This window comes from Carcharhinus amblyrhynchos, chromosome 10, assembly GCF_965287045.1.
Source record: "Carcharhinus amblyrhynchos chromosome 10, sCarAmb.v2.hapA, whole genome shotgun sequence".
NCBI lineage: Eukaryota > Metazoa > Chordata > Chondrichthyes > Carcharhiniformes > Carcharhinidae > Carcharhinus > Carcharhinus amblyrhynchos.
In genome coordinates this window covers 82,259,442-82,281,950 of record NC_137333.1, presented here as the reverse complement: position 1 = coordinate 82,281,950, position 22,509 = coordinate 82,259,442, and the positions used below count along the sequence as shown (strand labels likewise).

Sequence of the window (22,509 nt, the reverse complement as noted above, 5' to 3'; positions counted from 1 at the left end):
CTCGCGCATAAGTTGTGCTTCAGCACTACACCTTGCTTCGTGACAGCCTTTTGGATGAGGCAGCAGCAGGTAGGGTGGTTCTGTGCCACCATTTCCCAGGTGGTCGTGTCAATGTCAAATGATTTCAGAGAGGCCTTGAGTGTGTCTTTGAAACGTTTCTTCTGCCCTCCATGCGAGTGACTTCCAGCAGAGAGTTCTCCAAAAAGGAGCTGCTTGGGTATGCGCTCATCTGACATACGGATGACATGACCTGCCCACCGGGTCTGTGCTGTCATCAGCAGTGTGCGGACTGATTGTAGTCTTGGTCTAGAGAGAACTTCAGTGTCTAGTACTTTGACTTGCCATCGGATGTGTAATATTCCGTGAAGACAAGTCATGTGGAAATGATTGAGCTGTCTTGCATGCCTTTGATACACAGTCCACGTTTCACAGGCATACAGGAGGGTAATGAGTACCGCGGTGCTGTAGACCTTCAGTTTTGTTGCTGGACTGATTCCTCGACGTTTCCGTACAGTGGAGTGCAGTCTACTGAAAGCAGAACTTGCCTTTGCTATTCTGCAGTTAATATCTGTATCAATAATCACTGCTTGGGAGAGGGTGCTGCCAAGATACGTGAACTGGTCCACTGCCTGTAGATTCTGCCCTTTGATTGTGATTTTGGGTTCTGTGTATGGTGCATGAGGAGCAGGCTGGTGCATGACTTTGGTGAATCCAGAGTTGTCACAAGCCGTGGAAAATTTGTCCGTACTGACTTGCATCTTTGGCTCTGAGCCAGTATACAGGGCACAGTCATCAGCAAGGAGGAAATCTCTCAGAACAGTCTCTTTCACTTGGTTAAAGCTTGAAGTCTCCTCAGGTTGAAGATCTTCCCATCCACTCTGTACTTGAGGCTGATTCCAGCAACACTGTCCTGGAAGGCACCATTCAGCATGGCAGTAAACATCATACTGAACAGTGTGGGTGCGAGCGCACAGCCCTGTTTGACACCATTGGTGACTGGGAATGCCTCAGAGGATTCTCCGCCATCCAGTACTCTGGCCATCATGCCATCATGGAACTGGTGAACCACCTGAATGAATTTGGGAGCCAAACTTTGACATGATCCTCCACAGGCCTTGTTAGCCTACAGTGTTGAAGGCTTTTGCGAGGTCAACAAAGGTTGTGTAGAGCTCACGATTCTGCTCCTGACACTTCTCCTGAAGTTGGCACGCAACAAAAATCATGTCAGTAGTCCCACGACCTTTGCGGAAGCCACAGTGTGACTCTGGAAGGAGGCCCAGCTCCAGATGAGTGACCAGTTGATTTAGCAGGACTCTTGCAAAAGTTTTTCCTGTGATGGAGAGCAGCGAGATTCCTCGGTGGTTGTCTCATACTTGCCGATTGCCCTTCTTCTTGTAGAGGTGTACAATGGAAGCATCTTTAAGTTCCTGAGGAATGGATCCTTGCTTCCAGAAGGACTGGAACAACTCGGTGAGCTTCTCGATAAGTGCAGGACCAGCAGCTTTATAGATCTGTGCGGGTATGGCATCTGCCCCTGGGGCTTTGCCACTGGACAGCTGGCTGACAGCTTTTATGATGTCAGCTACTACCGGTGGGTCATCCATGGTGCTGTTGATATCAACCTGGGAAATCCTGTCCATTGTCTCATTGTTAATAGATAACAGTCGGTTGAGGATGGCTTCAAAGTGTTCAGTCCATCTCTGAAGGATCTGAGCCTTCTCTGTAATGAGAAGAAGGTGTTAGAAGTCTCAAAGATAGATAAATCCCTGGCACCTGATGAAGTGAATGCCAGGACATTGTAGGAGGCTAGGGAGGAAATTGCGGGTGCCCTAGGAGAACTATTTGAATCATCGACAGCCACAGGTGAGATGCCTAAAGATTGGAGGTTGGTAAATGTTGTGCCTTTATTTACGAAGGGCTGCAGGGAAAAGCCTGGGAACTACAGGCCGGTGAGCCTAACGTCTATAGTGGGTGAGTTTGGGAAATATTCTGAGTGACAGGATCTACACACATTTAAAGAAACAAGGACTGATTAGGGATAGTCAGCATTGTTCTGTGAATAGAAAATCTTGTCTCAGGAATTTGATTGAATTTTTTGAAGGGGTAACCGAGAAGGTAGATGAGGGCAGTTGACAAGAGTGCAGTCCAAAGATGTGCGGGTTAGGTTGATTGACCACGCTAAGAAATTGCCCCTTAGTATCCAGGGATGCGTAGGTTAGAAGGATTAGTGGGTATAATATGTAGGGATATGGGGGTAGGGCCTGGGTGGAATTGTGTTCGGTGTAGACTCGATGGGCCAAAGGGCCTCTTTCTGCACTGTAGGGTTCTATGATTTCTATGACATTGTCTACATGGACTTTAGCAAGGCCTTTGACAGAGTACTGCATAGTAGGTTATTGCAAAAGGTTAAATCTCACGGAATCCAGTTGGATACTAATTGGCTTGATAACAGAAGACAGAGGATGGTTGTAGGGGATTGTTTTCAAATTGGAGACCTGTGACCAGCGGTGTACCTCAGGGATCGGTGCTGAGTCCACCATTATTTGTCATTTATATTAATGATTTGGATGAGAATTTAGGAGACACAATTAGTAAGTTTGCAGATGACACAATAGTTTGAGCTATAAGGAGGCTGGGACTTTTTTCTCTGGAGCGTAGAAAGCTTAGGGTTGATCTTATAGAGATTGATAAAATAATGAGAGGCATAGATCAGCCAGATAGTCAACATCTTTTCCCAAAGGGAGGGAAGTCTAAAACTAAAGGGCATAGGTTTGAGGTGAGAGGGGAGAGATACAAAAGAGTCCAAAGGGGAAATTTTTTCTCAGAGGGTGGTGAGCTGCCAGAGGTAGTAGTAGAGGCAGGTACAGTTTTGTCTTTTAAAAAGTGTTTAAACAGATGAGTGAGATGGTCATCGAGGGATATGGACCAAGTGTGTGCAATTGGGACTAACTTAATCGTTAAAAACGAAAGGGTGGCATGGACAAGTTTCCATGCTGTAAACCTCGATGACTCTATGATACCAGGGTTGGTGGCATAGTAGACAGTGAAGAAACAACGGGATCTTGATCAATTGGGCCAGTGTGTTGATGAATGATAGATGGAGTTTAATTTAGACAAATGTGAGGTGATGCATTTTGACAGACCGAACCAAACAAGACCAGAATGTAACCAACAGAAAATATTACAATTTCTTAGATTTCCCTGATATGTTTTGTGACATTGAATTGAAATCCCGAAGAAGAGATGTTCTGATTTTGGGATTCTGTTGATAGCAGTGTCAAGCTCCTCATTAAAATGTCTTTCCCCTCTGTAACAGAGAACAGCGTTGGAGCAGGATGTTAATTGGCCCTATTTCAGATGAGAGGCAGATGGAGAGAACAGGTCTTGAACTATTTGTAGACAGGGTGGGGATTTGATTTCTATTATCGCGAGTAGTGAGTTCTGTACAGCGAAGCTTACATCTTGCTTATGTAGTTTCTCTGAACTCTTGCCCTGCCAGATGAAGGTGCAATGTTTTTCTTTCGGTGATCTGTGCTTGCAAAGCCTGCTTTCTTGTATGAATGTTATGGCAATGTTCAGCCAATCAAGTTCCATGTTGATCACAACTGTCTTATGTGTCATTGACCAACTGCAATTTATCTGTCAAACTTGTGCACATGGTCTTGATGTTCCAGCTTTCCAATCAAAGAGTTAACACATCCTTTTTTTTGTTTGCCTTGTGCAATGGAATCCAATGGATTCCATCCAGTTGTTAAACAGAGACTCTAAGCTCAAGCACCCATTGAAGCAGATGAATTGTAGCAGGTCAGTGCCCAACTCGTCAGGGGCTGCCTGTTATATGGTAGATGGTGGCTGATCAGTGGAACAGGATAGTCCCTTCCACTGTTGGACAGCTGATAGCACCCATTCTCTACACCAATCAAGTTGGGTTTATAACCTGTTATTGCTATCTCCCATGTTGTGTTAATATCCTGTCTCCGTTGGAAGGGAGAGGCAGTGCCTCAGGACATATGTGATGCAAAGATTGTGACCTTGTAAATAAGCAAGAGTGACTACAGTGATTGCAACAGTCGAGGCTTCTCCCTGCTGAGCTTTAGGGGAAACGTATTTGCCCACATTGCCTTTGTCAGATTGCAGTTTCTCAATGAATGTAAAGACCCCCAATCCCACTGTGGTTTCAGAATGGAAAAATCTACAACTGATATGGGCCTGTAACTTCCTCGGAGTGGCAATCCCTGGTTGATTGCACACTGCAAGGACTTACCCTTGCTAAAATTCCAAACCCCCTGACTTGCCTGATCTTCCTCATTGAGACCTGGTAATACAGAAGCAGTGAGGCGTGTTCCTGGCCACATCAGAGTAAAGCAGAGAGAGGAAAGACACATATTTTTACTTAACTAGCTGCTGTGAAGCAGGTGTTTAAAGGGACAATTTAAAGGGAGATGGTAATTTCGAAAGGTAAGTGGATAGGGCAGTATAGGGAGTGGAGTCAGACCAGGGGTATGGGGCAGAGTTGCAGATGGGTGGTTGGGGGGCGGGGTGGACCTGGAGGGAGAGTGGATAGGCGGAGTGGGTAGGCAGAGTCAGATCTGGGAATGTCAGTTCAGACCTGGCAGGAGGATTGCATGTAGAAGTTACACTGAGGATTTGAGAGCGTGGAGGGTGTCCCATGTGGAGCTTAGACTAGGTGTTTAAAATAGTTACTCTTAGAAGTGCTCTATTTCCTTCTAACTTTTTCAGAGTAACCATCAGGGTAAAACATACAGAACCACCTGAAGTTAGTGATTTAAATCACTTTATTTGATGGTTTCCAGCCCAGCCCAGCGCAATTGTCCAGAATAAGTTACCACTTCTGGACAATTGCTATGTAAACCATAATGTGAGTACTCCCTAGAGGAACACCCGGCACATCAATGGGGTACCCCACCAAATGAGACATTCAGGAACCAAGAGGTTATGGCCCATGAACTTCTCGGTCTGTTAGCTGCAAGAAGAATGCCGTGAACAAAGTAGACCATCACGTATTACCAACATCGATCCCATCTCAGCATTTGACCATGTAAGCAAAAGCTGTTTGGCTCAGCTGCTGCAGAAGATTGACTGCCAGCTGAAGTTTTTCAACGTGATCTTGTCTCTCCATGACACATGATGGGCGAGGCCAGCTATGACAGGGCAACATCAAAATCTGCAGCGGGGTCAAACAGGGTTTTATTCTGGAACTGACACTCTTTGGCATATGCCTTTAAGTCAGCCACAGGTGAGTGTACTTACATACCAGAACTGATGGAAAACTGTTCCAATCTTGTTCGCGTGAGATCCAAAATGAAAAGTATACTAATTCTTTATCAGAGAAGTGTTCTATGTTACAATATTGCTCTAGCATTCCATATCAAAGAACACTTACAAGAGCAAAGATAGACTTCTTTTCAACAAAGCTCGACTGCCAGGTGGGAAGGCCTAATTCTGTACCTAGGTTGGTCACAGGACTGCTCTGACTGATTAATGGCCTGAAGACTTTTATAGGCTAATTGGAACTGAATATTTTTTCACCCTTGCTAGGTCCTTTTGTCTGCAATTGATGGGGATTCACAGTAAGCTTGCTGGAGTCCTTTAGCTGCACAGTGAACAAGAGAACAAAGAACAGTACAGCACAGGAACAGGCCTTCAGCCCACCAATTCCGTACTGACACAGATGCCTCTCTAATATTTTCTTGCCACTACGTGGTCCATATCCCTCTATTCCCTGATCTATCCTGATGCCTCTTGAATGTTGTTGTAAAATCTGCTTCCAGCAGCTCCTTTGGCAGCATGTTCTAGGCATTCGTTACCCTCTGTGTGGAAAAACTTGCCCCTTACATTGCTTTTAAACTTTTCCCCTCACTCTCAACCTACACCTCCAAGTATTTGACCCTTCGACCCTGGGAAAAAGACTCTGACTATCCACTCTATCCAAACCTGTCATAATCTTGTAAATCTCTCAGGTTCCCCTTCTCCCCCCAACCAATCCCCTGACTCTCCAATGAAAACAATGCAAGTTTGTTCAACCTTTCTTTATAGTCCATGTCCTTCAAACCAGCCAGCATCCTGGTAAATCTCTTCTGCACCCTTTCCAATGCATCAACATCCTTCCGGTAGTGTGGTGATCAGAATTGTATACAACAGTCCAAATGTAGCCTAAACAAAGTGTATTTTTCTTCTGCTCTTGAGCCTCCATGTCTGTAATGGAGCATCTTTTTTAGGTGATTTCTGGCCATATCTTTGGTTCAGGTACATTCAACCAGTTAGGACAGCTTTTTAGAGACTCTGGGATCCTTCACCAGCTTCTTTGGTTCTGGGTTCATTCAAGAGCTTTCACCATGTTTTAAGGGTTTGCTCAATGGATCTCACAAAGGGGTTCAGAGACTTGCAAAGTTGAATATTAATGTATAATGGTAACGCAACTATTCACACATATACAAGGTACAGCCTAAACTATTAGCGAATTCCATGCTTAATTCCATACAGGTCTCTTCATACTTGTATACTGACCCAGGTTCCTTGTCATGCGACCATTTACAGTACGCTTTGGCTGGTACCATTCTCTATCCTACATTAACCCTTGCGATGCCAAACATCCTTATACTAGTAAGCTATTATGTCCATGCTGAGTAAGATAATGTGGAACAACAGTAACCTGACTGAGGACACCAAACTACAAGACAGCTAAGCTTCACTGCTCTTCTCTGCAGTGATGAGACCTGGACAACATACTCAGACATCAGTTGTGGGAGCTGATTCCCAGGAGGCAGCAGAAATGCATTAGAGATGTCCTCAAAGCATTTGAGAAGATGTCAAAACATCACTACCATCTCATGGAAGTCCCCTGGCCTGTGACCAACCCAAAATGGAGAAGATTAATTCAGGAAGGCAACTAAATCATCAAGAGACTTTGTCAGGAACATGCAGGGTCAAAGGTAAGGAGTTGACAAAAAAGCACAAACCTCCAAACAGCTCATCTATCCAACCCATTAAGCATCTCCTGTCCTGGGAATCGGCTCCCACAACCAATGTCTGAGTCGAGTTGTTGCTTTTGGAGTCCGGTATCAGCTGTAAGGACAGTTTGAGTCAATCTGTCACCTTGCTGCTGAATCACTTAACTGGACTCACTTTTTGAAGGCTAGTTGCTTCCTCCCCATAATGTTTAACGAATCTACTACTCACAATAAAGAGAATTATGAAGGAGCATTGATCATGGTCCTTCCAGCACTCTGCTGATGCCTTTGCTGTTGTCTGTCAACCAATAAGGCCAAACTTCTAGGACCAGAGATAATCAAGATCATCCTGCAAGACCATCTGCAATCACCCCATTGAAATCCTGCAACTTCTATCAGCCATGCTGCAGCTACTGGGGTAGCACTGCATAGGAGACTTAGGACAGGCAAAGGCAGATAGAAAACTGATACCAGGGTGTTTAGTTGATGTTTGGTTTGATTTTTAAATTTAGCTTGCAATTATTCATTCTGTAGTTGTTTGGCAATACAAAATTTAAGTATTGTTGAAAAAAGGCATGCTATCAAAGCTTTTTATCTTGCACTCATCAGGACAAGATTACCAACAATTTATGCTACATGAGAAAAGTGTGCTAACTGGGTGGCAAATGAACTCTGGTAGAGACATTGCCATGGAGATTGTATGAGGGAACAGTTAATGCCAAATGTTTGTTAAACTTCAAACCAAACAGGTCAACTCTGATCAAGACATCACCATGGGAAATGAACCAGGGAGTGCCTGTCCCCAGAGTTTTTGTTTAATTGAAAAAGATGCAACGTATGGAAATGCACCTTTTGTCTGCAAAGAGCAGGGCCCTGTGAACATATGTAGTTTTTAACATATGTAAGTGAGTCACACTGCAAATCCAACTGGTAATCTTAAATTGGTTGCCAATGTGATGCTTAGCACAATCAGGATTGTTTAAGAAGTGTTATTGAATTGTGGAATCACATCTAATGTTCAACACTATGGGTGGGATTTTCCACATGCTCCCATAACATGTCTTCTGGCTGCTTCTGGTCTCCGACTATCAATGGGGTTTCCTGTTGTATGCACTCACTGCTGCCAGGAAACCCAACGTGGGCGTCGCTGGTGGCCTGACTAGAAGGTCCTGCCAGGAAAATAGCCAGAAAATTCCAGCCTATGTTTAAGGTTTTGAGCTGGTTGGGTATGGTCAGTATTTTGCCTGTGTGAACAGCCAAGGGGATGTACTGTTTGACATAATCCACCAATTACTGGGGATGTACTGTTTTATATAATTCACCAGTCACTGGGGATGTACTGTTTGATATAATCCACCAGTCAGTGGGGATGTACTGTTTGATATAATCCACCAGTCACTGGGGATGTACTGTTTGATATAATCCACCAGTCATGGGAAGGTACAAACAAGCACTGAAATTTATACTAAAAATAGTAAATGCTAGAAAGACTTTGCAGATCTGGCAGCACCTGTGGAGAGAGAAACAGAGTTAACATTTCTCTCTTTTGCAGATTTCCAACGTATTCAACTGTGTGAGGTTACTAAAGGGAATAATGTTGAGCTCTGAAATGACAATGCTGGGACCAAATTAGTGTTACTTGTTGATTGAGGTCATGATTTATCTACATCAGCAGACTCTTCTTGTGCGCATTAATACTGTCATCAAAATGGCATCTAGCACTGCTAGCACCTGAAGAGTGCGCACATACTTTGCCCCACATTTTGGAGAAAAAGCAACACCCATAATGCTGAAAGAAGACATTACAAAGCCGAATTTTGTGTGCTCTTTTTGTTTTTAACACATTCCTTGGTTTTATCCATGCCACTGTCTGATGTATGGGACTTGACTTTTCTCTCTAGACTTACAGAATCACAGAACTATGGATTCCCTACATTGCAACAGGAGGCCATTCGGCCCATCAGATCTGCACCGACTCTGTGACAGAGCTTTTATCCAGCTCTACCACCATCCAAACCCCCAACCTGTTGTATCTCCACGCATTTACCATGGCTAATCCCCTTAACCTACACATCTTTGGACGCTAAGGGATAACTTAATATGGCCAGCCCAACAAACATGCACATTTTGGACTGTGGAAACCCACACAGATGCAGGACGAATGTGCAAACTCCATACGGTCACCCAGGGCAGAATTGAACTTGGCTCCCTGGTGCTGTGAGGCAGCAGTATTCTGACAAAAGGTCACCAAGATTCTAACATTAGCTCTATTTACTCTCCAGCTGTCAGAGCTGCTGGGATTTTCCAGCATTTTCTGTTTTTGTGTGCTAATCATTATGCCACCATGCTGCCCATAGATTATAAACTAACCCTGATATAATCACTCTCATCCCTTCATTTGCTTAAAGCCCTGTCCTTCCCCCTAGTTATTTAATTCCCAGAAGGTTGCTCCTGGCCCAATTTAAATGGCATCCATCCCAAAGGAACAGCTTTTCAATTTTTAATATGACTTTTACTTATGCCATAAAGATGCATTCGAAGAAGCAGAAAACAAAAGCTATTCTCAGCAAGAATACATTTGTATGCTGACAGTTTGTTCAATTGTATTTCTAATGGTGACATGGCTTTCATTGTAGACTAAATTGTCATGAGTATTCTTATGTTAGTAATAAGGTATTTTCCATTCCATGGATGTTTTACATGTAGGTTCTGTACACTAGGAATGAATATACTGTGGTTAAGAGTCAATTTATCAACAATCAAAAATTTGATTATGTTCCGGACTGCAGATGACCATTTGATGCAATGCTGAAAGCCATGAAAGGATTACCCAACCTCTTAACATGCACAAAAGCCTTTTCTACTAAATCCTAGTGCAATCATTTAATAAAGATTCGATCAATTAATTATAAAACAGATTATATCAAAATATTCTCAGTTGTATTTGTAATAAAATGACTCCAGAAAATTATACTGCCTTCGAATTATTTTCCTGAATGTTGGTAAGGTATCTAAGTGAATCTTCCATTTGGCTGTGTAAAATCTTTAATTTCCAACAGTATGAACTGATTTTGCATAAACCGCATATCAGGCCAGATGCAGGCATTCTTTATTTTCAGCTGCCTCCATTAATCCTAAAACACATTTTTCATCAAAATTTCACACTTAATTTATCTAATTTTACGGAATTCCTTTGGCAGCATTTGTTTGCAGACCTAACCAGGTGTTAATCTATTCTTTCATGAAACAAAGCTTGTTTTGGCCAAAGATATTGCGCACTAATGTCTACTCCAGAGCCCCTGCTGAGCTTTCACTAGAATTTAATCCGAGTGGTAAAGATCACATGCATCAGAAGGATTATAAAAGAGTCAAAAATAGAAGTACTTGAAATACACAGCAGGTCGGGTGGCATCTAAGATAAAAGTAAGACAAGTTAATGTTTAAGTAGAAATTGAAAATTGAAAGATTATTGCTGAGGCTGAACCAGAAAACAACAGGAGGGGTAACAACAACAAAGAAACAAATTTGCTACCGAAAAACAAGTTAATAATTTGAATGATCCAACATTTGTTTAAAATGAGATAAGAAATTTCAAGAAAGAAATGTGAATAAGTCCAAGTTGCCTAGACAATAAGTGGTATAAAACATAGATTAAATTCTATTTCCACCTTAGTATTCCTTTCTTCTTTCTACGATTTTAGTCAGAAACTTAACTCTTCTATACACTGCGTATATCGACCTATTTTGATTTGATTTATTAGTGTCACATGTATTAACATACAGTGAAAAGTATTGTTTCTTGCGTGCTAGGGACAAAACATATCATTCATGGAGAAGGAAACGAGAGAGTGCAGAATGTAGTGTTACAATCATAGTTTAGGTATAGAGAAAGATCAACTTAATACAAGGCAAATTTATTCAAAAGTCTGGCAGCAGCAGGGAAGAAGCTATCCTTGAGTTGGTTGGTACGTGACCTCAGGTTTTTGTATCTTTTTCCTGAAGGAAGAAAGTGGAAGAGAGAATGTCCAGGGTGTGTGTGTAGTCCTTAATTATGCTGGCTGCTTTACCGAGGCAGCAGAAAGTGTAGACAGAGTCAATGGATAGGAGGCTGGTTTGCATGATGGATTGGGCTACGTTCATGACAAGCTGTGATACAACCAGAAAGAATGCTTTCCATGGTGCATCAGTAAAAGTTGGTGAGAGTCGTAGCTGACATGCCTAATTTCCTTAGTCTTCTGAGAAAATAGAGGCGTTGATGAGCTTTCTTAACAATAGTGTCGGCATGAAGGGACTAGGACAAGTTGTTGGTGATCTGGATACCTAAAAACTTGAAGCTCTTGACCTTTTCTACTTCGTCCCCATTGATATAGACAACGGCATGTTCTCCTTTTTGCTTCCTGAAGTCGATGACAGTCTCCTTCATTTTGTTGACATTGAGGGAGAGATTATTGTTGCTGCACCAGTTCACCAGATTCTCTATCTCATTCCTGTACTCTGTTATGTCATTGTTTGAGATTCGACCCACTACAGTGGTGTTGTCAGCAAACTTGAAAATCAAATTGGAGGGGAATTTGGCCACAGTCATAGGGGTATAAGGAGTATAGCAGGGAGCTGAAGAGAAATGTATAAAGAAAATTAAAAAAAAACACTTATTTGTCTGTTTGTCTATCTCTGGCTAGTAAGGTTTTTGAAGTGATAGATTTTGAAATCAGGAGGCCAGAGGAACTCGGGTTACCAACCCTGGGGATTGGCCTGGAGTCTCCAGGAATTGAAGATCAATCACCAGGACACCAGTACATGCAACCCTGGAGAAAAACCATTGGGGCATTAAAAAAGTGAGCTTTTTTTAGTTTTCTTTATTCATTTCTCTTTATCTGGTGTAAAAATATTGAAAATGGGAGATAAAGAGGCTGTTTGCCTTACAGTTGAGCATCATCTAATTGGGTAATGGGTCTTTTTGCTTTCCAATTAACATAGGAAGACAAAGTGTCACAAAGATGGATGTGTTGGCTGACTAATGTCTAGAGCTTGGAGGCAAGTCATGTGATGAAACCTCCAGGACTACATTTAATTTCAGTTATCAACCCTAAGCAAAACTCAGTGGGCAAAGGGCAGGAGCCAGACTGCACTGCCACACTTTCTGCTATTTCTGGGATTTCTTGGCATGCCCCATAAAGAGCAGAGCCCCCTTCTGCCCATTACAAGGCAAATCACACTGGGGACTAGTTAGATTTCCCTATATTGCACTTTGATTTCCAGCTGCCATCGTGCAAGTCGATTAGGTGTGCTGTGCTTACTTTGGCTAGTTTAATGAGTGGCGCAATTAAAATTATTTTTATGTGGGGATAACAGCAGGAAGACTTCTCTGGCTTCACAAAAATAATCTTGCTGCAAGCACAAAAGCATCTTTGAATCAAGAGTGTCCAAGACTCTGCTGGCCATTGTAATTGATCTGCCAGTTTCTTGATGCCAGTAATGAAAGTTTCTGCACTCCTCTTCAAACATGGGGACAAATTGGGAATACTCGAGGAAATCAAAATTTGTCTCTGAGTTTAAGGGTATTTAACTACCATTAATGAAGTCAGGTTCTCCCTAGATACTGCAATCTATCTCAGCTCCCAATCTTCCTGTGCCTGCCACCCTCACTCTTGCTTTTCTGGCTGTGAAGCATTCTCCTCCGGCATTCATTTTCTTTCTCTTTTTGCTGGAATTATCTCCCTTGCCTCTAACACTAATCTAGCCTCCACTCCTAAAGGCAAACTTTGGTTAATGTAATCTGGTCTGTTTCAGCTTCTATTCTTTATACCTGTTTCAAATCTGGAATGAAGCCCAAATGCTTGAGCAGCATCTTCACTACTTCATGATCTCCGTGTTTGTTGTATATATTAAGTTCGACTTGCTTAGCTGTGGCTTTTAGCTATTCTATGTTTAGAGGTGCTAACTTTTGCCAAGTTACTCCGTCCTCTTGCAGAAATGCTTTTCACAATAAGAATATTATTTTCTATTATTAGTACTTAGAAAACTTACTGCGGTAATCCATTTTGTTTCTTGTTTCAACAATTTTGGATATGCTAATTTTACCTTTTACTTCCAATTCTTTCAAAGTCAGATTTGGTTTGTTTGCAATGGACCCTCACTGTGTCCTGGACAAAATTTATGTGTTTTGTTACTATCTGTGGTCAGTATAAATGTGATGTGTGTGTACTTTTACCCTCAGGGTGGTTGCTCCAGTTAAAACATCACAGCAGCAAGCCATTTTGTGAACTTTGAAATAAAGTTTATTTATTGTCCCACATTTGCCTCAGAGAATGTTCACTCATTCAATTCATACACACTAGCACTCAAAGATTCAATAAGATGAAGAAAAAAAATCCATTCAAAATGTATAATTGTCTCAGTCTCCCTTTCATTGAAGGCATGTAGTTTCTCAGATGCATTGATATTTTTAGTTGAAATGAGGGTCTTGTGTGCAGAGGATTCTCAGTAATCTGCAAGGTTTCTTGTAGTTGAATTTCCAGGAGGTTGGTTCTCATGTCAACTTGAATTTGGAGCAGGCTGGGGAGAGCTTGAGTTTTGATATGTCTTCTGTCCATGGTGAACCAGAAAGATGTTCAGAATGCCATACTCCTTTGTTGTCATTCTATCCTCAAACAAAAGGATATATGAATTTTCCACGTGGCTGTGAATGTTCACATTTAATTAGATATTTGCTTGCGTCTCAGGACTGTCGAACTGATACTGCCAAATGACCTGGATTTGGCACCAGCCAACTCAACAGTCTATTTTTGTTCAAAATATTGATGCATTGTTAGAATATTTATAACATGCTGGAACATGGCATTGAGTTGTACTATTATGAACCATTGTGACAATTTGGTTGAACATCTTCTGTCATCACTTTCTACAACCAAGTTAGTTGTGTTAATCATGCACAAATTGGAAATTATGTTTTTTCTTGATATTGATCAATACTTGTCAGTACTGTCTTAACAATTCAGTCTCAAATGATTGAAAACACCTTAGGATGATTATTAATTACTTACAATACATATGACAAGAAGATTACTACCCTGTATTTTCTCACTGCACTACTTTCAATGCACTGAAGTCTCTTGAACAGCTGTTATGTGGTGGAGCTTCTCACTTAAATTCAAATTCATAGAGGAAACTAGTTTCTTCAAATGTCAGTAAACTGTCTCAAATAAAATTTATAATATGCATTGAAAAATAGTTTTTAAAAAATTGGAATTTACCTGGAACAACTGTGGCAACACTTATAAACGTTGTAATATTTAGTTCAGGTTCCACTTTATTATTGGCCCATCAAGTTTTATTGTTGAAAAAGTAATCTATTATGCAATAGCTTAATTGTCTCTCCCTGCATTAATCATTTTTGGTTGTGGCATTATTAATTGATAGAATGAAGGACCATGTATTTTTAGTATATAAACGCAGTCCCCAGCAACAACTTGGTTCTTGCTTTCCAAGAAAGATTGTTTTGGTTTTGGTAAGTATAATGGCACATATTTTGAGGGCAAAGAATTGGCATTCACCGCTGTCCTGTAAAAGCTGCCCACAAAGCTCACTCATGGATTTTTCTTTCCCAATTTTAATTTCATTCTGGTGCCAGTTTTAGGGGATTTATGAAGTCCAGAATCAGTATGGTCATCAGGTAGGTTAAATAACCAATCACATTGAAGAATTCTCATAAACAGCACCAGGAAGTGAGAACAGTGCTTTTATAATTTTACAGGAATCAAAATAAAGATGAGAGCATATAGTTGAGATTAGAGTACAAAGTGAAGTATCATAAACAATATTTAAAAAATTATCTAAACATCTCTAGAATTTTTAATCATATATTTAAAATTTGAAATCCCATAAATACATAAGAACATAAGAAATAGGAGCAGGAGTAGGCCATCTAGCCCTTCGAGCCTGCCCCGCAAAATTACAAAATACAAAATACAAAATTAGTTTTTCAGGACCAGGAAGATTTTCAGCAATAATGACTTTTTAAACACATGAGCCAACAAGGCAAACTGTTTTCAAGGACTTTTCCAGTGAGAATAATAGGATAGGAAGTAGATTCTATCTACTGGCAATTCAGTGATTTCTAAATGATGTTCACTGGTGAGGACTTCAACATGACACCCTGTGAAGAAGTGGGGATTGATTGATAGAAATTTCTAGATTTCTGCATTTAACTGTGGACATGCAGGCATCAAAATGTGAACAGTCTTTCCTATTGCAATTTCCTAGTCAATATTTGACTGCTACTAATTAAAAATTTTAGTATATTTAACTGTATTTGTATCACTATACTTTATGTATTTGAACCTTTTGATCAAATGCCTTGATTTTCTGAGCGCTATTAGCAATAACTTAGTGTTAACAGCCCTTTAAGGGATTTCGAAGTATCTTAGATGCTACACATTTAAACAGCAATGTAAAATAAATCAATTATGGTTTAATGAGCCTTCTGCCATGCCCAGGTGGTGCTGTTCCATTTTGCATAACATTGAAAGAGAGAAAAACATAATCAACAATTGACAACTTGAAGTTATGTTGGAAATTTAATATGTTGCTTTGAAGGTGAGAGATAAGCTGTAGCTAGAGAGAAGATTTAAGGAGAATAGTTAAAAACTGAGGTGGCTTGTAAAGAATAAGGCAGAAGAGATTCATGAAGGAAGTTTCAGAGAGTAAATCAAAGATGGATAAAGGTTCTACTGTCAGTAGTGGAGCAGAGGGAAGAGTGATTCAAATAAAAGTCAGGTTACAAAGAAGATCAGACTGCACCCAGTTCCGAAAGAGATTGCAGGAATAAAGTGAAGTGAAGCAATGGAGGGACTTGTAAGCAAGGTCAGTTATTTTGAATGTCTAAAAAAAATGCATTATGGCAGCACCCAAGCTAACTTGACTCACTGCCGTCCTCCCCCGACAGACCCAACCCAACCGACCCACCTGACCTGATGCCAACTCCCTGCAGGTCCAACCCAAACTGACCCCCATGTACTGACCCAACCTGATCACCCCACCCCTCAAACCTAACTCGATTGCCCCCCTCCATAATTGTCTGACCCAATCACCCCACTATGCCAAACCTGACTCGATGCACCCCCTGTAATTACCCAACCTGACCACTCCATGCCCTAGGCCCAATCTGATTTATCTCCCCACACCCCCAACTGACCAACCTGACCTGACATCATCCCATGCCCACATGCAGGCCTGGTCTGACTGCTTAACAAGGTCCAACATTTCCCAGATGTCTGACCTGCACCCTCTCCTCCTGAGGTCTGAGATACCCCCATCCCCTTCAAGGTCCAACAACCCCATGCCCTGAAGACTGCATCCTTCCCATGCCCCATTCCCATGGTCCACTCAAGGTCTAACCCGCACCCTACCTGCCAACTCCAGAGCCAACCCCCCACTTTTTCCCAGACTTCTGATTCTCCCCCCCACCCTCAAATCCTACCCAGTTACCTTAGATATTTATCTTCCGTCTGAGCTGTCAAGGACCTTTAACTTACCTGGTTTAAGGCAGGTAGTGCCATAAAAAGGGTGGGAGGAGTGTGTCCTCTTTCACATCCACCAGGTTCTTACAGACTGCCAATGGAGACCTTTGTGGCATTTCCCAATCGTCCGTCCACAAGTGTGTCAAGGAGGTCATGGATACCCCATATGTTCTGGCTGGCCAGTATATTAAATTTGACCTGGACCAGGCCCAGCAGGAAGCCTGGGCTACAGGATTCATGGCCATCGCGGGGATGTCAAATATGTAAGGGGCTATAGTCTGCACTCACATCATCCTCAAGGCCCAGGTGGAGAATCCAGGAGGATTCATGAACTGAAAGGGCTTCCATTCAATGTGTGCAATGGCTGTGTGACCATCAGCTGAACATCATGAGCATGGGTTCTAGGAATGCCATGGCAGGTGCTGTAAATCGCTGCCAATGCATGCCACCCTCTGTAGCCAGTGAATTATTTGAGTCCCTTGATTTTCTCTGTAGCAGTGTGTTGAAGGGCCTCCCCCACTGACATCAACATGCAGGTTCCTTCTGGTGATCGTCAGGGTAGGTACATTCCCTTTCGAGGCTAATAAGAGACATGTTAGTCACAGATGTGGGGTGAAAAACATTTATTGTTACCAATAATAATGCTTTCAACATAAGTGATAATATAAAATCATGTGAACATGAGACTTTAAAGTGCCTAAGTTTTCTATCTATCTAACATTGCCCTTCACCCATGCCATCTTAGTGCTGGTACAACTTCATAAAGCCTACCACTACATCTTGGTGTCTCTCCAGGCCCTGGCCTGTGATAGCAAAGGCCCAGCATGTAGTCTGGGGCCAGCTGAGTCCTCGCCTCCGGAAGGCTCCCACATGCCTGAGGTCTCAGACGTTCCCTCTTCCAGCTGATGTACATCAATAGATGTGTTGTGCGCACCAGAGAGTGACCCAAATGCCTCGCCACTTACTTAACCAATTGATGTGAGAGTCTCTGGATGTTGAGTTGCAAGATGGAAACTGATGCAAAACTGGTGCTGGCCTTGGAGATCCTTTAATCTGCTCTCCCCGAGGAGTCTTCCGAGCTGTCAGATGGCCTAGGCACGTCGGGGTCCCTTCCTGCAACAACAGGACACAAGATTAAGTGCAAGGGAGAGAGAAGAATCTGGGCTGCATGCAACTTATATGAGATTTCTCAAACAAGTGGAGGATTTCTCGAACAAGCAGATCACTTCTATGCTCCAGCCCAACCATGCTGTTGCTAATGGTCCGCATGCCCTCCTTTCCCACAAACTCCAATACCCGCTCCTCAAAGAAGATGAGGCCCCGGATCTCAGGCCCACCGCTCCCTGCCTTCACCCTCTCCTGGCAATTATGGGTATTCTTTTGTGAGGACAGAAGGAGTCATGTCAAATCTGATGGCATGAGTTCTGCAGGGTTTCAGGAGGTGGCCCTCAAGTGGGCCTCAGAGGGCAAAGGTTATTATACTCTTGAGTGGGAGAAAGGAGGTGCTGGGGATGGGGGAGGGTCACAGGCTGAAAGTTTGCAGGGTGCTTGGGGTGGGGGGATCTAGGGTCATTTAAGGGGAAGATGGTAGATGACTTAAAATACTCACCCTTCCTGCCCCATGAGGTTATTCATTTTTTTGTGGCACTGCTTCCCAGTTCTCCTGGCCAGTGCCCTGGCACCAATGCATGCTGCCACCACCTCCCAGGCTGCGTTTCCATTCCTTCCTCTGGGACAGCGTCATGCTGGGGAGAAGAGGGTGCCCCACATTTCCTCCTCTGCCTACAGCAACCTGGCAAAATCAGGATTGGAAAACTTGGGGGGAGCGGGGGGAGGCTGTCTTCGTTGAGGCCATCTTCCTGCGATGCCTGCCTGCCTGTCCGTCCTTGAGGTTTTATTCTTGTTAGGGCAGATCAGCTGCAGAAAGTTTAGGTGAGTCACATGCCCACTAGAGCATTCCAGTGAGTTAATGCAGTTTGTCTTGCTACCATGGAGGGGAAGCCAAGTTAGCACTTGCAGGTGTGCTAACGGAGGGGGTGGGATTTGTGCCTCTGATGATTGAGGAAGGGGAAAGAGAAGGTCATATCAGTCAGATATCAGAGCCAGAGGGTGGTGAAGGAGCAGTATAAAAGAGGGTCTGGGTGTCTTGGGGGGGTGGGTGGGTAAAGGGATCAGTAATATTTGGGGGGTGACTGATGATGGGAGGGGGAGGTAGGAAGGGGGAGGTTTATTCTGGCTTAATGGGAGGAGATGGGTTTTGTCAGTAAAGTTGTTTTTTCTTCCCAGTTTTCCTGCACCTGGGCAGTTTGTGGCTCCGATCCGAGCCGCTGGCTGTCTGGCAAATTAGGCCCTGCCCACAACCTCTAGTGGCTAGAAATGGTCTAACCCATATTTTCAAAGACTGAGTGCATAAAATTGGGTGTGAAAACTTGCCTGAAAATGGATCAGCAACTCTCCTGTTTTCACAGTAGCTAGACACTTAGAAAAATGATTGTAAAATTCTTCCCAATATGTCTTAGTACAATTATGTAGGGTCTTGGAGAGACCACACCTTGATTATTGTGTTTAGTTTTGGTCTCCTTACTTAAGATTGTACTTGCCTTAAGGAAGTGCAACAAAAGGCTGCGTTTTGTGTGTCTCCACCAGGCATGTTTTTGGTGGTGGGGATGGGGGAAGCACATAAAATAGGGTGGGTTCCCATCCACCACCTTTTCCCCTACCCCCAAGCTCACCTCCATAATACGGTGGGGGCAAAAGGGTGCTGAAATTGGCAGCCTGTCTACTGTATTTGGATAAATAAGAGTCAATTAAGCTGTTTAACAAACCATTAACCCTGATAATTTGCTGCCCACACCATAAATTGGTTAACATTATATTCACTGGAGTTTGGAAGATGAGTGGGAATCTCATAGAAACTTATAAAATTCTGACAAGGTAGATTCAGAAGCAAAGTTCCCAGTGGCGGGGGAGTCCAGAACTAGGAGTCATAGTTTGAGGATGAGGGGGTAAACCTTTTAGGGCTGAGGTGAGTAGAAATTTCTTTACCCAAAGAGTGGTGAATCTGTGGAATTCACTGTCACAGAAAGTAGTTGAGGCCAAAACATTGTCTGATTTCAAGAAGAATTTAAATATAGCGCTTGGGGCTAAAGGAATCAAGGGATATCGGAGGGAGAAGGCAGGATCTGGATATTGAATTCAATGATCAGCCATAATTAAAATGAATGCTACAGCAGGCTCGAAAGGCCGAATGGAATGAAAGAATTGAACTATGAGGAGAGATTGCGTTGACTAGGCTTATACTCTGTGTAATATAGAATTTTGAGAGATGGGCTCATAGAAATATATAAAATTCTTCTGAGGTATGATACTGAGCATATTGTCCCCTCCAGTTAGGAAGCCTGCAACTAGGGGGTCACAGTCTCAGAGTAAGGCCTAGTCATTTAAGGACTGAGCTGAGAATACGTTTGTCTAGTCAAATGTTTGTAAATCCTTGGAATTCTCAAACTCTGAGCTCTGGATACTTAGTTGTTGAGTATATTCTGGACAGAGTTTGATAGACTATGGATGCTTGGGAAATTACGGGATATGGGGATAGCACTGGAAGGTGGAGTGACGTTTGGTAAGTCATGATCTTATTGAAATGTGCAGTACGTCCTAATCCAAAAGGCAGAGCAATAAAGGATGGACTGATGTCTAATCTTTACTCGCTTTATAATTTTTTTATTTATAGAAACGCGCATTACAGCCAAACCCCAAAAAAAGTTTCAGTCTGTTCCTATATGCAGGAGCACATGAATTCCTAATTAATGCCCAGCACCTGAAAACAATGAAATACTCGATTGCTAAGGAATTAACACAGAGTAAATTCAAAGGGTTGAATGGCCTACTCCTGTTCCTTTTTCTTATGTTCATTTGATTTGATTTATTATTGTCACATGTATTAGTATACAGTGAAAAGTATTATTTCTTGCGTGCTATACAAAGCACACTGTACATAGGAAAGGAGAGAGTGGGGAATGTAGTGTTACAGTCATAGCTAGGACATAGAGAAGTAGGTAGGTCCATTCAAAAGTCTGATGGCAGCAGGGAACAAGTTGTTTTTGAGTTGGTTGGAGCTGATCTCAGACTCTTGTATCTTTTTCCTATATATTCAGAGACAAAAATAAACAGGTCTAGATAGTTCAACTTTTGAGTTGCAAACCTGACATTTTATTAAAACTTTCATTTTGCTGGCACAAGTTGGTTTGCTTTTTAATTTGGAGTGTGTTTCTGTTTGAATAAATGACCAATTAGATTTGATATGCTACAGATCTTTCACATTTTGATTTTGTATTGTCTCATAATTTTTTTTTCCTGTGGAGGGGAGGTGTGGATTTATGACAATCATATGTAGCTCACATTAATTAACTTGGGAAGTCCTTGACAGTACTGACGTTCACAGGCAGGAATGCCTTTGTACATCAGGTAATCACAATTAAGTCTGGAGACATTTGCAATATGCCAGCATGCTCCCAAAGCACCAGAAGAGCTGGCGATCACACTTCAACGTACAACCACCACTTCCAGTTTCACTTTGAAGCTACTGCAGCTACATTCTTTCTGGTAGTGACAGAAGCTCCTTTGTCTGCAATGCTCCATCGTCACAGTAAGCTGTCCCTTCCTGAAACTAAAACAAGAGCAGCACACAATTCTAAAGAACCCAGTCACTCAGGACCGAGGTAAGGAAAGAAGATGAATCCTTTGTCTTACTCTGGTACTCTTTACTAGTCTTTTGTTATGTTGTAGCTGAATGTTTAATTGCTCCATTTGCTTCAAAGCTGTTTTTTTAATGCTGTTTTACTTGTTTAATGTGGTTTTGTTTTTATTTTTTTCTCTCCTCACTGCTGCACCTGGACACAAAGGTCAATTTATTCTGGATTTGGCTTCTCCTGTGGCTCTGTGTTCAAATGTCAAAATATTAATTGCTGAGTGGAACTGTGGCAGAAACATTCGTAGTTACCTTCGACATAGCCCACAGGAATTCTGAAGACATCTGTGTGTCTTTAGTGATAAATATTGGAAATGTCTACTGCTGAAACAGCTATTGATTTATTCAGTAGGAACTCTGGAAATCAGACAATTGATGAACCCAATCCAACGTCATTCAACACTGCTATGGATTCGTTATCCACCAGCCACCTATCTAATGTCTTTGTGCATCTGTCAATTTTCTTCAGTTTGCTGGCTTTTTTGTTATTACTACTGTTGATTGCATTGCAGAGGCTTAAGAATGTTGTTGCTTCCAGTTCCCCCTGTCCTGAATGCAGAGGCAATACAGGGAGTTCTGTCGCCAATCTGGAAGTGTGTAGCCTTTCATCGAGGACATCAGATTTCTCACCTCTCTCAAGCTAAGTAAGAATTGTGAACAGGAATATTCATTTTAAAGTTCAAAATAAAAAATAATTGCCAAAAACTTGTGCAAAGTATTTTGAATTATGCTGAGTCAGCAAAGATTTAGAAAATACAAATGTTAACCATTCAGTTAGCCCTGACACATAATTGCTTAAGAATTTAATTTTATAAATACATTTCAGTATTATGGTAGCACAGGAGTTAGCACTGCTGCCTCACAATGCTAGGGACCTGGATTCAATTCCGGTTCAGGTGACTGCCTGTGTGGAACGTGCACATTCTCCCTGTGTAGTTTTCCTCTGAGTGCTCCAGTTTCTTCCCACTGCCTAAAGATGTGCAGGTTTAAGTGGATTAGCCAAGCTGAGTTGCCCCTTAGTGTTCCAAGATGTGTAGGTTTGGGGGATTACTGGGATAAATGCGTGAGGTTACAGGGATAATAGGGTGGAGTGCCTGGATAAGATTCTCTGTTGGAGAGTCAGCGCAGATTCAATGGGCTAGAAGGCCTCTTTCTGCACTGTAGGGATTCTATGATGATTAAAACATTACCAGATTAAACACAAATTAATAATATTCACAAAATATTGTTGTCAAATGCAAAGGAATACTTCCAAATCTTTCTGCTTATGTTG

The 22,509-nt window shown here is 42.2% G+C and overlaps 1 protein-coding gene across 1 annotated transcript; it reads left to right on the top strand.

Annotated features, from left to right (window-relative positions):
* The first annotated feature begins 21,083 nt into the window (after positions 1-21,083).
* Positions 21,084-21,880, top strand: sertm1 (serine rich and transmembrane domain containing 1). The gene is made up of 2 exons (XM_080197947.1): positions 21,084-21,207; positions 21,391-21,880. Exon 2 carries the CDS (start codon positions 21,551-21,553, stop codon positions 21,878-21,880), a length of 330 nt encoding a protein of 109 aa, XP_080054073.1. The 5' UTR covers positions 21,084-21,207; positions 21,391-21,550.
* Positions 21,881-22,509: the final 629 nt, after the last annotated feature.